Genomic DNA, 15,700 nt, shown 5'->3' with positions numbered 1-15,700 from the left:
CAGCAGCACGGTGGCACAGTGGTTAGCACTGCTGCCTCATAGCGCTAGGGACCCGGGTTCAATCCCAGCAGCACGGTGGCACAGTGGTTAGCACTGCTGCCTCATAGCGCTAGGGACCCGGGTTCAATCCCAGCAGCACGGTGGCACAGTGGTTAGCACTGCTGCCTCATAGCGCTAGGGACCCGGGTTCAATCCCAGCAGCACGGTGGCACAGTGGTTAGCACTGCTGCCTCATAGCGCTAGGGACCCAGGTTCAATCCCAGCAGCATGGTGGCACAGTGGTTAGCACTGCAGCCTCACAGGGCCAGGGACCTGGGTTCAATTCCCAGCAGCACGGTGGCACTGTGGTTGGCACTGTGGTTAGCACTGCTGCCTCACAGCGCCAGAGATCTGGGTTCAACTTCTGGCAGCACAGTGGCGCAATAGTTAGCACTGCTGCCTCACACCACCAGGGATCCATGTTCGATTCCGGCTTGGGTCACTGTCTGTGCAGTCTGCCCGTTCTCCACGTATCTGCGTGGGTTTCCTCCGAGTGCTCTGGGTTCCTCCCACAGTCTGAAAGATGTGCTGGTTAAGTGCATTGATCATGCTAAATTCTCCCTCAGTGTACCTGAAAAGGTACCGGAGTTTGGCAATTAGGGTATTTTCACAGTAACTTCATTGCAGTGTTAATGTAAGCCTACTTGTGACTAATAAATACATTTTAAAGAATTTGATAGGTTAGCATGGAGAATTGCTGGGCAGCATGCTAGTTAGATTACACACAATGTCATGGAGCACGGAAGGATCCAATTCAAACTTGTATCAAAGGGTTATAAATGAAGCCCAATCCATCACACAAACCAGCCTCCCATCCATTGACTCTGTCTACACTTCCTGCTGCCTCAGGAAAGCAGTGGCATAAGTAAGGACACCATGCACCCCGGACATTCTCTCTTCCGTTGGGAAAAAGATACAAAAGTCTGAGATCATATACCAGCTGACTCAAGAATAGCTTCTTCCCTGCTGCCATTAGATGTTTGAATGGACCACTTTATGTTAAGCTGATCCTTCTCTACACCTTAGCTATGACTATAATACTACATTCTGCACTCACTCCTTTCTTTTCCTATGTACGGTATGCTTTGTCTGTATAGCGCACAAGAAGCAATTCCCTTCATTGTATTTAAAGTTTATTTATTAGTGTCACAAATAGATTTACATTAACACTGCAATGAAGTTACAGTGAAAATCCTCGAGTTGACACACTGATGCCTGTTCGGATACTCGCTGAGGGAGAATTTAACATGGCCAGTGCACCTAACCAGCATGACTTTTAGAACTTGGAAGGAAATCCACGCAGACATGGAGAAAATGTGCAAATTCCACACAGACAGTGACCCAGGCCAGGAATCGAACCCAGGTCCTTGGTGCTGTGAGGCCGCAGTGCGAACCACTGTGCCACCACTCCACCCCCTGGATAATTGACAATAATAAATCAAATCAAAGTTTCACTCAGAGCATGGATTCATGAAGGGAAAGTCATGTTTGACAAATTTACTGGATTTTTATGAAGATATAACGAGTGCGGTAGACAGAGGGGAACTGGTAGATGTGGTGTTTTTAGATTTCCAGAAGGTGTTCGATAAGGTGCCTCATAAAAGGTTGCTGCAAAAGATTAAGGTACATGGAGTTGGGGGTAAAGTGTTAGCGTGGATTGAGGATTGGTTATCTAACAGGAAGCAGGGAGTTGGAATAAATGGGTGCTTTTCTGGTGGGCAGTTGGTGACTAGTGGCGCGCCGCAGGGATTGGTGCTGGGGCCTCAACTGTTTACCATATACATAGACGATCTGGAGGAGGGGACCGAGTGTAGGATAACAAAGTTTGCGGATGACCCGAAGATGAGAGGGAAAGCAAATTGCATGGAGGACGTTGATAGTCTGCAGAGAGATTTGGATAGGCTGAGTGAGTGGGCGAGGATCTGGCAGATGGAGTGTAACGTTAGCAAATATGAGGTTATCCACTTTGGAAGAAATAATAGTAAAATGGACTATTATTTAAATGATGAAAAATTACAACATGCTACTGTGCAGAGGGACCTGGGGGTCCTTGTGCGTGAATCGCAAAAATTTAGTTTGCAGGTGCAGCAGATGATCAAGAAGGCAAATGAAATGTTGGCCTTTATTGCGAGGGGGATGGAGTATAAAAGCAGGGAGATCTTGCTGCAACCGTACAAGGTACTGGTGAGGCCGCAACTAGGGTACTGTGTGCAATTTTGGTCTCCTTATTTGCGAAAGGATATATTGGCTTGGAGGGAGTGCAGAGAAGGTTGCAGGCTGATAACGGAGATGAGGGGGTTAGCTTATGAGGCAAGATTGAATAGACTGGGCCTGTACTCGTTGAGTTTAAAAGGCTGAGGGGAGATCTTACAGAGACATATAAGATATTGAAGGGGCTAGACAGGGTAGGAGCAGAGAGGTTATTTCCACTCAGAAAGGAAACAAGAACTCGAGGGCACAGCTTCAAAATAAGGGGGAGTCAATTTAGAACAAAGTTGAGGAGGAACTTCTTCTCCCAGAGGGTAGTGAATCTTTGGAATTCTCTGCCCATTGAAGCAGTGGAGGCTACCTCGTTAAATGTGTTTCAGTCACAGATAGATTTTTGACCAATAAAGGAATTAAGGATTATGGGGAGCAGGCGGGTAAGTGGAACTGAACCACTATCAGATCAGCCATGATCTTATTGAATGGTGGGGCAGGCTCGAGGGGATAGATGGCCTACTCCTGCTCCTATTTCTTATGTTCTTGTGAGACATTCAGCATCAATGCTGCAGTGGAACATATCATGATGCAGCCTCATTTAAAAAAGCTACCAAGGGAGTTTCACATGGTTACCAAACAAAGACTTACTCAGTTAATGGTAGGGCATTGGGGAGAGTTACAGAACAAAGAGATCCAGGGATACAGGTTCATAGCGTCTTGAAAGTGGAGTTACAGGTGGACAGGGTGGTGAAGAAGGCATTCGGCATGCTTGGTTTCATTGGTCAGAACATTGAATACAGGAGTTGGGACGTCTTGTTGAAGTTGTACAAGACATTGGTAAGGCCACACTTGGAATACTGTGTGCAATTCTGGGCACCCTATTATAGAGAGGATATTACTAAACTAGAAAGACGACAGAAAAGATTTACTAGGATGCCACCGGGACTTGGTGGATTGAGTTGTAAGGAGAGGCTGGATAGAACCATAGAACCGTAGAACACTACAGCACAGAAACAGGCCTTTTGGCCCTTCTTGGCTGCGCCGAACCATTTTTCTGCCTGGTCCCACTGACCTGCACCTGGACCATATCCCTCCACACCCACTGACAGATCATTGCACGCTACTGATCTCTCCAGCAGGATGAGGCCCCCGCCCCCCCAATTGCCAGCATGAATCTCCCTGAGGTACTCTGTGAAGCACAGAGTGCTGGAGATTTATTCCACTAAGTACGCCCAAAAAACAGGCAGGTAAACCTTCCGTTTTTCTGCCTGTTGGGCATTTATATTTTCTTGGGAAAATTCTGGCTGCAATGTTTTGACCTCAACTGCTTTCTGTGGTCACAAATTCCATAGGCTGACCACTCTCTGGGTGAAGAAAGTTCTTCTCATCTCAGATAGAAGGGTTTACCCGGTATTCTCAGACTGTGCCCCTTGGTTCTGGATACCCCCACCATCGGGAACATCTGCGCTGTCTACTCCCATTAGAATTTTATAGATACCCCTTCATTCTTCTGAACTCCAGTGAATACAATTGTAACTGACTCTCCTCATATATCAGTCCCACTATCCCAGAAATCAGTCTGGTAACCCTTCTCTGCATTCCCTCTGGAGTAAGAACATTCTTCTGTAGATAAGGAGGCCAAAACTATACACAATATACATGGAAATAACAAGTCAAAGGTCAGTTGATGAATTCAACCTGTTAGAGAAAATAAAATCTCTTGGAATAGCTTCACACTGAGTTGACGACTGCACCTCAGGGTGATTAAGTTACAAAGTTACAAAGCAGACCATAGATTCCTATTCCAGTTTACTGCAAATTTCCTTTGTCACAATGAAGGCAACGGTTATGTTGTGTGACGATGCTGATTGTTTGCTTGATGATGTTCTGGTTTTGCAATCTCTCGACAGAAAGCATAAGCATATTCTGAGGGCAGAATCCTCATTGCCCATGTGTTTGCCTATAGCTCGATGGCTTGTCTGATAAATGTGTGGAGCTATCTGGAAACAAGCACACAGCCCTTAAAAGGTAGATGATTACATCAACTTTACAATCCAGCAATGCTCGAGTTGATGGGATGGGTTAATTGAATCTTTGGGCAGGGACAGCAGTTGATAATGGGTCACAGTTCCAGCTTGGTGTGCGGGTCAGGAGGCTGATCAAGGCCATCCATCTTATATACATTTTCGGCTCAGTGCCAATCCCAACCTAAAGCCAGTGCCCTACTCTCTCCTCTTAGCCCTGTATCAATCCCAAACTGGCCCCTCCTCTGTCCCCATACCCCTGTATCAATCCCAAATGAATCCTACTGCCCAGCTTTGCACTTGTAGTCCTCTCAACCCCAAACAAATCTCACCACTTCACACTGTCCCTGTACCCTTATGCCAATCCCAAACTAATTCCACTGCCCTACCCTGTCCCTGTACTCGTGTGCCAATCCCAACTTGATCCCACACTCAACGCCCACATTGGCCTTTCTTTCAAATATTTATCCTATTTTTCTTCTGTCTTTTGTTCTATCTACAGGTATTGAGCTTGCACGTTGACAGCATTCCCCAGATGGATAACTCTCATCTTCACCACTCCTCACCCGTTCTGAGCAACAAGCTTGGCCATAACCTGGGACTACTCAACCTCTTGGATTCGCTGACCAATGGAACAGTGGAACATTGTTATAATGCACGATCACGGAGCACTGTGCTTCAGGGGCTATCCTTTGGAGGAGTCCCCACTGTACTTGCCATCAACTTCATTGTCTGGCTGGTACGGATAAGCCACTCTCTTCTCTTGGTCTATGCTGGTTCCCATATTTTAGAGATGATACTGAAAGTTAGCTCCCAAAATCTGGGTGGGTTGGTGCCAGGTCAGGTTGAGACAAATGCTCTGAAACAGGAACCAGCCTGCCTTAAGCTGAGCCAGTTTCTGTCTTTGTGTAGGTGGGATTCAAGGCAGGTGGTGGATTGGTCATTTAAATACTATAATGAGAATATAAAAAATAGTAGGTGGAGTACATCATTCAGCCCCTTGAACCTAACTACTGACATTCAATAAAATAATGGCAGATCTTCCACTTCCATTCCATCTTCCTGTGCTATCCCCATGTTCCTTGATATTATATTCTTGGAATATAGTCTCCAAAAATATTGAATATACTAACAACTGAGCATTCACAACTCTGCCAGATAGCTAATTCCAAAGGCTCACCACCCACTGAATGAAAATATTTCTCCACATCTCAGTTCTAGATGGCTGAACCTGATTCTGAAACTGTGTCCCCCATGGTTTAGATTCCCCAGCCAGAAAAAACAACTTTCTGTCTCTGATCCGTCAAGACCCTACAGCATCTTTGTATGTTATGATGAGATCACCTGTCATTCTTCTAAACTTTAGGGAATTTGGGCCAAGTCTATTTAATCTAACTAATTTTGCATTTGGAGTATTGCATGCAGTTCTGGTCACCACACTAAAGGCCCGATTTTACCAAAAATTCTGGGCACGAAATTGCGGTAAATTTGGGCGTTGGGCCTGTAACGTGATCTGCGCCCGAATCTGAGCAGATCACGCCTTTACCGACACCCGATTTGGGTGCAGATCCGGCCCACGCCCCAATCGGGTGGCCCGATGATTGATTTAAATGTATTAGCACGCATTTAAATCGACTTAATGAATCATGTGCCCAACTCTACCACCAAACCCTCTTTGGATCCATTCCAGATCTGCACTGTTATCAACCTGCAGAATAAAAATCCTGAAGCAGATTCCTATTCTGCAGGGGAACCTCTGAAGCCCATCCTCCTTGAACACCTTTTGCAGACCCCCCCACTAACCACCCCAGCAGACCCACCTACCTGCAATCTGCCCCCCCCCCCCCCCCCCCCGGGGAGGTAACCCCCCCCCCACAACGGTCAGACTCCGTGGGAGGCAGACCCCCTCTTGATACAGCACACCCCCAACCTACCTCGATTGCTGCTCTCCCTCTGACCTGCACTTGTTGGACAGCCTGCAGCACCTTCTTGGCCTTCCGCTGGCATCTGCCGGAGGAGGGGAGCAGGCTCAGATGGATCTCTGGTTGGGGGGAAGGATGGACTTGGGAGAATCCACCCCCCCTCCCCCACCGTCTCCACTTATCTTTCACGATGTGGAGATGCCAGCGTTGGACTGGGCTAAACACAGTAAGAAGTCTCACAACACCAGGTTAAAGTCCAATAAGTTTATTATATTACAAATAAACTTGTTGGACTTTAACTTAGTGTTGTGAGACTTCCTACATTGTCTTTTGCGCCTGGGCACACTGTTTCAGATTTTTTCGAACTGCGCATCGCAGTTCAGAGCTCCGATTGTTCCGGCAGTGCAGACCGGATCGGAGCCAGCAAAATGTGTATGGGTGCATGGAACGAGGGTTCTGGGTTCGGATCCATTTTACGCCCAGATCCGGCCCTTAGCCTCCGATTGATAAACTTGGGACCTAAGTTTAAGTTTACATTTATTAGTTACAAGTAGGCTTACATTAACACTATAATGAAGTTACTGTGAAAATTCCCTAGTCTCTACATGCCAGCACCTGTTCAGATACACTGAAGGAGCATTTAGTATGGCCAATGCACCTAACCAGCAAGTCTTTCGGGCTGTGGGAGGAAACTGGAACACCTGGAGGAAACCCACACAGACATGGGGAGAATGTGCATGCACAGACAATGATCCAAGCTGGGAATCAAACCTGGGTCCTTGGTGCGGTGAGGCAGCAGTGCTAACCACTGTACCACCATGCCACCCAGTACCAGAAGGGTGTGGAAGCTTTGGAGAGAGTGCAAAGAAGGTTCACCAGGATGTTGCCTGGTCTCGAGGGTGTTGGCTATAAGGAGAGGTTGAATAAACTAGGATTGTTTTCACTAGAAAGGTGGAGGCTGAAGGGAGACCTGATAGAGGTCTGCAAAATTGAGAGGCATAGACAGGGTGGATAGCCAGAGGCTTTTTCCAAGGATGGAAGTGTCAATTAGAAGGAGGCATAGGCACAAGGTGAGAGGATGAAAGTTTAAAAGAGATGTGTGGAGGAAGTTTTTCACACAGAGTGGTGGGTGCCTGGAACACGCTGTCAGAGGAGGTGGTGGAAGCAGGTGCATTAGCAACATTTAAGAGGCATCTGGAAGGGTACATGAACAGGGAGGGAATAGAGGGATACGGATCGAGTAAGGGCAGATTAATTTAGTTAGGGCCTCATGATCGGTACAGGCCTGCTCCTGTGCTATACTTTTCTTTGTTCTTTGTTCTAATCTTTCTGCAAAGGAAATTCTCCTCATCCCTTCTGAGGCAAGTATTTCTTTCCTCAGGTAAGAAAACCAAAAGCTGAGTTTCTTCTTTTTAACAGTTGTGTACCTTTAACTCATGTTGGCCTCAGGAAATTCAGCAGGTAAAATGAGAGAAGGACTGAAATCATGAATTCAGTGCCTTTACAGCATTGCTAGTGGGCCAGGAGGATCAAAAATGTTTTCTCCAAGCCCAATAAATTACCCAGTAATCCTTGTCCCCATAACTGCATGTGCCACCTCTTGCAACAATCTTACCCACCTGTTACCATTGTCCATGCTACCCATGATCTTTCGCACCATCAGACACTACATGCTGCCCTGATCGGCCTCCGGCTGGTAGCTTATGGGTGGGAAACTGGCTGGAAACAAAGCGATTTTGTAGTTTGCAAACTGCAGGACATTTTGGGAACCTGTTTTCTCTGGTTTCTCACCTCTGAGCCCAGTGTGTTTATAGGTTTACAATCTTTGTGTAACTCTAGGATTCCCAATCCTCATTCAGCCAAATGATTTCATGACCTGAGCTATGATTAGCTTTGTCCTATGTCCAAGAGCACTAGAACACTATAAAACCCGCAGAATCTTCCAGAGCTTATTAACCAATCGAATAATACTGCTGATGCTGGAAAACTGAAATAAAAAACACCAAATACTGGAAACTCTAAGCAGTATCTGCAGAGACAAAAGATAATTGAGCTGAAAGCTTACACACCCTCCTTGTGATTAATTTGATTGACATTCAAAGCTTTCTACCAGAACAGCCTCTCTTCGTCTAAACTGAAGGTATCTCACTGTAGAATAAGATCATAGAATCTTTATAGTGCAGAAGGAGGCTATTCTGTTCATTAAGCCTGCACCGACTCATACCCAGGCTTACCCCGTAGTGTCGCACATTTACCCTGCTAATCCTCCGAGCCTATATATCTTGAGACACAAAGGGGCAATTTAGCATGGCCAATCTTCCTGACCTGCACATCTTTGGACTGTGGGAGGAAACCGGAGCACCCAGAGGAAACCAGACATGGGCAGACATGCAAACTCCACACAGTCAGTGACCCAAGACCAGAATTGTAGCTGGGTCCCTGATGCTGTGAGGCAACAGTGCTAATCACTGTGCCACTGTGCTGACTTGATCCTTTCCTAATGGGTTGAATGATGCAGAGCTCAGATGCACTTTTCATTCCTGAACTTTGAATTTAATTCCAGCCTAGAGAAAAAAACAATCAGAGTCTCCTTCACTGAAAGGGAACAGGTTGGACAGTGGAAGAAGGTGTTCCTTTTCTTTTGCTTTTTCTACCCTTCTCGCCCTGTAAGAATTGGTTTTTACTGTGTGACAGGAAAGGGAACTTGCTGTTCGAGTACCTGGTGAGTGGTAAAGGTCTGTTCCAGTCTTGAGGTTTAAAATAGTATACAAATAAGTGATAAAGCTAATAATATATGTAACAATGGAATGTAATTGATTTAAACACATTAAAGAATGCAAAAGCAGTTGCAGCATGTGAGAGCTCTTGGATGCCACTGTGAAACTGTTATCGTTCTCCATATAGGTATCAACAAAAGTAGAACTCTAAAGTGGTAAGTCCACTTTAAACACTTGTGATTCTAGTGGACCATGACTTTACGCTGCTAGGTGGAAGTTATGGCCCAAAGGATTTTCCCATTTAGGACAGAGACCTGGAGAATGTTTTCTGACAATTGTGAGTCTTTGGAAGTTTTCCCCCCAAAAGCTGGAAACGGAGGCGGGGATTTTGTGTTGCAGTTTGTGTCGGGCGGGTTTGGTGGTGCGAGCGAACAATATTTTGAGAAGCCTTTAGACGTGTTTCCCATCAATGTAAATTCAAGATGTGATTGTGTCCTCCCCGCAGTGTTCAGTCAGGGATTGCATTCTGATATATTAGCATATCAATAATGGGTCCATATGCCAGAATCATACCCTGACGCCAAATAAAGGATTTACTGTAGTGTGACTTCACAATGACATGATCTACATCTGGTTTCAAAAGGTGTGCAGCTGTCGAGCAGAACTCCGAGCAGACTTGGAGGTGAGTGCACGCAGGTTGGAGCAGTGCTCGCAGAGTTGTCCCACATCTTCGGGCATAATGAGGTGGGGAGGGGGACAGGGGAGAGTAAGAGGGAATGGGGTGAGTGTTGGGGGTGGGGAAGATGGGGAGGGGTCACAAGATACACTGCAGTAACTCACCACTCTCCTTAGACAGGACCTTCCAAATCCATGGCCCCTACCATCTAGAAGAACAAGGGCAGCAGATACCTGGGAACACCACCACCTGGAGATTCCCCTCCAAGTCTCTCACCATTCTGCCTTGGAAATATATCACCATTCCTTCACTGTCACTGGGTCAAAATCCTGGAACTCCCTCCCTAACAGTACATCAAGGATTGCAGTGGTTCAAGGGGTCAGCTCACCACCACCTCAAGTGCAACTAGGGGTGGACATTAAGTGCTGGCCTAGCCAGCAAAGCCTACATTCCATAAATTAATTTTTAAAAATGATCTGTAGGAGAGTTGAAGTTGTGTGTGGGAGAGTTAGTGGTGGTGTCTCTTGAATTGGCATTGAGTGAGAGTCCTGCAGATATGTGATGGGCCCATGAGTTTCAGAATAATGAGAAGAGTGACTTAGTCCTCAGAACGGAGGAGACCATTCTTCCTTTTGCAGCATTGGATGACTGTCCTCTTCTGCAGGATATTGGCACTGACCACCGCTGTCATCACCTCCTGTGCTGGGTTGGTGACCTTAGTTGCAGGTCTTTGCCCAGAGTGGGTAGAGTACATTGAAGTAGGCACTTGAGGGCAGCTTCTGAAAATTTGGTGCTGAATATCTCCTAGTCTGGCAGCCAAAGCTCCCAGTGGCTTCCTTGGACTTTGTGTGCTAGCTGTTGTACTCTTTAACATGTGGCACTCAGATCACTGAAGCACTGAGGTGATGGCTGGATAAATAAATCAGAGCCTCCAGCCAGCGATGCAATGTGGAACCCATGTCTACAAATCTTTGACTCTACGTGTCACCACTGCTGTTGGCGGGCTCAACACAGTTTTCCCACACATGAAACTGGACTTTGCCACTTTCTGAGATAATTCTGTCTGGAGCCTGTGAATATTTTTAAGGCAGTAGTAGATAGATTCTTGTTGAGCAAAGGGGTGAATGGTTATCAGGAATAAGCAGGAATGTAGATTCGAGGTCCCAATCAGATCATCACTGGAAGCCCTTCTAAAACAGTGCAGAGGGAGCTTTACTCTGTATCTAACCCCGTGCTGTACCTGTCCTGGGAGTGTTTGATGGGGACAGTGTAGAGGGGGCTTTACTCTGTATCTAACCCCGTGCTGTACCTGTCCCGGGAGTGTTTGATGGGGGACAGTGCAGAGGGAGCTTTACTCTGTATCTAACCCTGTGCTGTACCTGTCCTGGGAGTGTTTGATGGGGGGACAGTGTAGAGGGAGCTTTACTCTGTATCTAACCCCGTGCTGTACCTGTCCTGGGAGTGTTTGATGGGGACAGTGTAGAGGGAGCTTTACTCTGTATCTAACCCCGGGATGTACCTGTCCTGGGAGTGTTTGATGGGGGGACAGTGTAGAGGGAGCTTTACTCTGTATCTAACCCTGTGCTGTAGCTGTCCTGGGAGTGTTTGATGGGGACAGTGTAGAAGGAGCTTCACTCTGTATCTAACCCTATGCTGTACCTGTCCTGGGAGTGTTAGATGGTGGACAGTGTAGAGGGAGCTTTACTCTGTATCTAACCCCGTGCTGTAGCTGTCCTGGGAGTGTTTGATGGGGACAGTGTAGAGGGAGCTTTACTCTGTATCTAACCCCGTGCTGTACCTGTCCTGGAGTGTTTGATGGGGACAGTGTAGAGAAAGCTTTAGTCTGTATCTAACCCTGTGCTGTACCTGTCCTGGGAGTGTTTGGTGGGGACAGTGTAGAGGGAGCTTTACTCTGTATCTAACCCCGTGCTGTACCTGTCCTGGAGTGTTTGATGGGGGACAGTGTAGAGGGTGCTTTACTCTGTATTCACTCAGTGAATAATTTTAAAATCAGGAAAATGTCACTTTCACCAGCACAGGTGACTTTGAGCTTGATAAAAAGATTTGAGTTAGTTGGGTAAATGTTGGGACTTTGGTAGAGTATTGATGCCTGTGTGTTGGAAAAAATGGCATTAGCAGTTGGAGCAGGATGTGAGGAGTATTAATCCAATATTTCTCTCTCATTGTAGGTGTTGCTGTTCATATTTTCCTGCCTGCGGAAAGCAGCCTGGGACTATGGGCGCTTGGCTCTGCTAATGGACAATGACAGGTTCTTCTTGTTTCATTGCTTCTATATAACCACTTCCCTTACCACCAGTTCCATTCCCAGTTCATCCTGTAATTCCTGAATAAAACTGTTAATGTAATTCTCTGGGACAATCTTTGTCCCACTCTTTTAAAGTAGCTCTGTGTGCTTCTCCTGGGGAGTATAATGACTTTGTCCTGCAAATGGAACCTCATGAGAAGGATAAGAGAGACAATCCAGACTATCATCAGCTGCACTTTTGTTAGAGAAAATATTAGAGGAAATGGCAAGAAGGTGTGACTTCTACTTGCATATGAAAACAAAGCCTGGGGTACTGACAGGGCATCAAACATCGGGTTACGTGTTAGTAGAACATTAACTATATTCTGTAAAAAGCTAGCTTAACACACACTGGTACACTGAAGAAAGAGATATTAATATGCATACTCAGACATGGAGACAGACATTCACACACTTGGCTACAGAGAGAGAGAGACTTACGCACATTCTGATACAAAGAGAGAGAGACAGATAATAACACTGGCACAGAGGCACATGGATACAGACTCTGGTACCAGAGATATGCACACTCTTGTACACAGGGACGCTGTGATACATTGGAGAGAGATATGTACACTGGTACAGGTAGTGACTGAAGTATACACACACTTATACATAAAGAGTGAGAGAGATGGATATACACACTTGGGATTAAGGCTGGTTTTGAAGTTTTTATTCGCCTATTTGCTCAACAGCTTCACAATCCTGGAAGTCCTTTCTGTCCTCTAGTTTGGAAGAACTCAAGGGTCTCCAGCTCCCAGTCAATCCCTACCATTTACCCATTGTTCTTACTCTGCAGCTTCAGACTACCTTCCTTAGATGATGCTATTGGGTTCTTGCCTTCACTTTGCTACGAAGACAAATATTAACATTGAATCCAGAACAATAAACAAATTGTAATGTCAGAAGTAGAGTGAAAGCCATGATGGCAGCCATCTCAACTTCAATAGCAACAATTTTCATAAGAGGCTCCATCTTGGAGCTTACTTGCTCATTACATGCAGAATGGTCTTTATGCTCTGTGTGAAACCTTGAAAAAAGTTTGAATTGGACATGGGTTTCCAACTATGATCAAATGCATTTCTGGAGGTTTCATCACATGACTTGCTCAACATTCCAGCCATTAGCCAACTTTCTCTGGTAAAGTGCCACTGTGGCCAGTTAGTCACCACACAGAGATCCCTGTTCTAACTGAAATTCTAACCTTATGGGGAATATCTGAGTTGTTAATTAAGATGGTGAGATTGAGTTGCAAGTTTGACAGAACGATGGAATCGTATAGCACAGGAAACCATTCAACTCATCATACCTGAGCCATTTCTTCAAAAGAGCAGAGATAAAGGCAAAATACTGCAGAAGCTGCAAACTGAAACAAATACAGAAAATGCTGGAAAATCTCAGCATATCTGACAGCATCTGTGGAGAGAGAATAGAGCCATCATTGAGAGTCCGGATGACCCTTCCCAGCCCTGACGAAGGGTCATCCAGACTTGAAACATTGGCTCTATTCTCTCTCCACAGATGCTGTCAGATATGCTGAGATTTTCCAGCATTTCCTGCTTTTGTTTCAGATTCCAGCATCTGCAGTATTTTGCTTTTATCTTAGACTGTGGGTGGAAACTGGACCACCTGGAGGACATCCATGCAGATATGGGGAGAATATGCAAACTCCACGAAGACAGTCACCTGAGGCCAGAATTGAACCTGGGTCCCTGGCACTCTGAGACAGCGGTGATATCCACTGTGCTAGTGTGCTACCTCATACACAAATCAGTAAAATGTGGTAGATAGAACATAGAACAGTACAGCACAGTACAGGCCCTTTGGCCCTCTGTTGTGCCGAGCTTTGTCTGAAACCAAGATCAAGCTATCCCATTCCCTATCATTCTGGTGTGCTCCATGTGCCTATCCAATAACCGCTTGAAAGTTCCTAAAGTGTCCAACTCCACTATCACAGCAGGCAGTGCATTCCACACCCCAACCACTCTCTGAGTAAAGAACCTACCTTGGACATCCTTCTTATACCTCCTACCATGAACCTTATTGTTATGCCCCCTAATAACAGCTACATCCACCCGAGGAAATAATCTCTGAACATCCACTCAATCTATCCCCCCTCATCATTCTTACAAACCTCTATTAAGTCGCCTCTCATCCTCCTCTGCTCTAAAGAGAAAAACCCCAGCTCCCTCAACCTTTCCTCATAAGACCTACCCTCCAAACCAGGCAGCATCCTGGTAAATCTCCTCTGCACTCTCTCCAATGCTTCCACATCCTTCTTATAGTGAGGTGACCAGAACTGCACACAATATTCCAAATGTGGTCTCACCAAGGTCCGGTACAGTTGCAGCATAATCCCACAGCTCTTAAAATCAAACCTCCTGTTAATAAACGCTAACACACTATAAGCCTTCTTTACGGCTCTATCCACTTGAGTGGCAACCTTCAGAGATCTGTGGATATGAACCCCAAGATCTCTCTGTTCCTCCACATTCCTCAGAACCCTGCCGTTGACCCTGTAATCCGTATTCAAATTTGTCCAACCAAAATGAATCACCTCACACTTATCAGTGTTAAACTCCATCTATCACTTTTCGGCCCAGCTCTGCATCCTATCATTGTCTCTTTGCAGCCTACAAGAGCCCTCCACCTCATCCACTACTCCACCAATCTTGGTGTCATGAGCAAATTTACTAACCTACCCTTCAGCCCCCTCTTCCAAGTCATTGATAAAAATCATAAATAGCGGAGGACCCAGCACTGATCCCTGTGGTACACCGCTGGTTACTGGTCTCCAGTCTCAAAATTTTCCCTCCACCACCACCCTATGTCTTCTATGAGATAGCCAGTTACTTATCCAATTGGCCAAATTTCCCTCTATCCCACACCTCCTTACTTTCTTCATGAGCCTACCATGGGGAACTTTATCAAACGCCTTACTAAAATCCATGTATACGGCACACTTAGTTGCCTCCTCAAAGAATTCAATTAAACTTGTGAGGCAAGACTTACCCCTCATGAAACCATGCTAACTATCCTGGATTAAGCTGCATCTTTCCAAATGGTCGTAAATCCTATCCCTCAGGACCGTTTCCATTAACTTACTGACTACTGAAGTAAGACTAACTGGCCTATAATTACCAGGGTCATTCCTATTTCCTATCTTCAAAATTCGCCACTCTCCATCCTCTGGCACAATCCCTGTGATGTGGGTATGCCGGCGTTGGACTGGCGTAAACACGGTAAAAAGTCTGACAACCTGGTGTTGTCAGACTTTTTACAATCCCTGTGGACAGTGAGGACCCAAAGATCAAAGCTAAAGGCTCTGCAATCTCATCCCTTGCCTCCCAAAGTATCCTAGGATGTATCCCATCTGGCCCAGGGGACTTTTCGACCCTCAGGTTTTTCAAAATTGCTAATACGCCTTTCCTCAAAACATCTACCTCCACCATCCTATCAGCTTGTATCACACACTCACCGTCAAAAACATGGCCCCTCTCCTTGGTAAACACTGAAGAAAAGCATTCATTCATCACCTCTCCTATCTCTTCTGACTCTATGCACAAGTTCCTACTGCTATCCTTGACCGGCCCTATCCTCACTCTGGTCATTCTTTTCTTTTTGTAAAAGAATGTTGGGTATAAAAAAAGTGATAAAGGCTAATGGGATGTTAACCTTTATAACTAGAGGGTTAGCATATAAAGGTGAAGATGGGGAGTTTTGCTTCAGGAAGACAAAACCCTGGTTCGACCACATTTGGAATAATTATGTACACTTCAGGCCCTACAGCTGTTAGGATTCTAATGGGACCAATA

General features: G+C 45.7%; 1 protein-coding gene across 3 annotated transcripts in view; it reads left to right on the top strand.

Moving 5' to 3' along the window:
- Positions 1 to 15,700, top strand: part of tmem63c (transmembrane protein 63C) — a 217,116-nt gene that overhangs the window by 52,082 nt on the left and 149,334 nt on the right. For all 3 annotated transcript variants that reach the window (XM_080202134.1, XM_080202132.1, XM_080202133.1), the window contains 2 exons: positions 4,768 to 5,004; positions 11,770 to 11,849. In XM_080202134.1, the coding sequence (XP_080058260.1) occupies positions 4,801 to 5,004; positions 11,770 to 11,849 (284 nt within the window). In that variant the 5' untranslated portion in view covers positions 4,768 to 4,800. The remainder of the gene's footprint in view (positions 1 to 4,767; positions 5,005 to 11,769; positions 11,850 to 15,700) is intronic.

The sequence above is a fragment of the Carcharhinus amblyrhynchos genome, chromosome 14, assembly GCF_965287045.1.
Source record: "Carcharhinus amblyrhynchos chromosome 14, sCarAmb.v2.hapA, whole genome shotgun sequence".
NCBI classification, from domain to species: Eukaryota; Metazoa; Chordata; class Chondrichthyes; order Carcharhiniformes; family Carcharhinidae; genus Carcharhinus; species Carcharhinus amblyrhynchos.
Note: the sequence above shows the minus strand (reverse complement) of the source record. Positions and strands in the feature narration are given on the sequence as shown.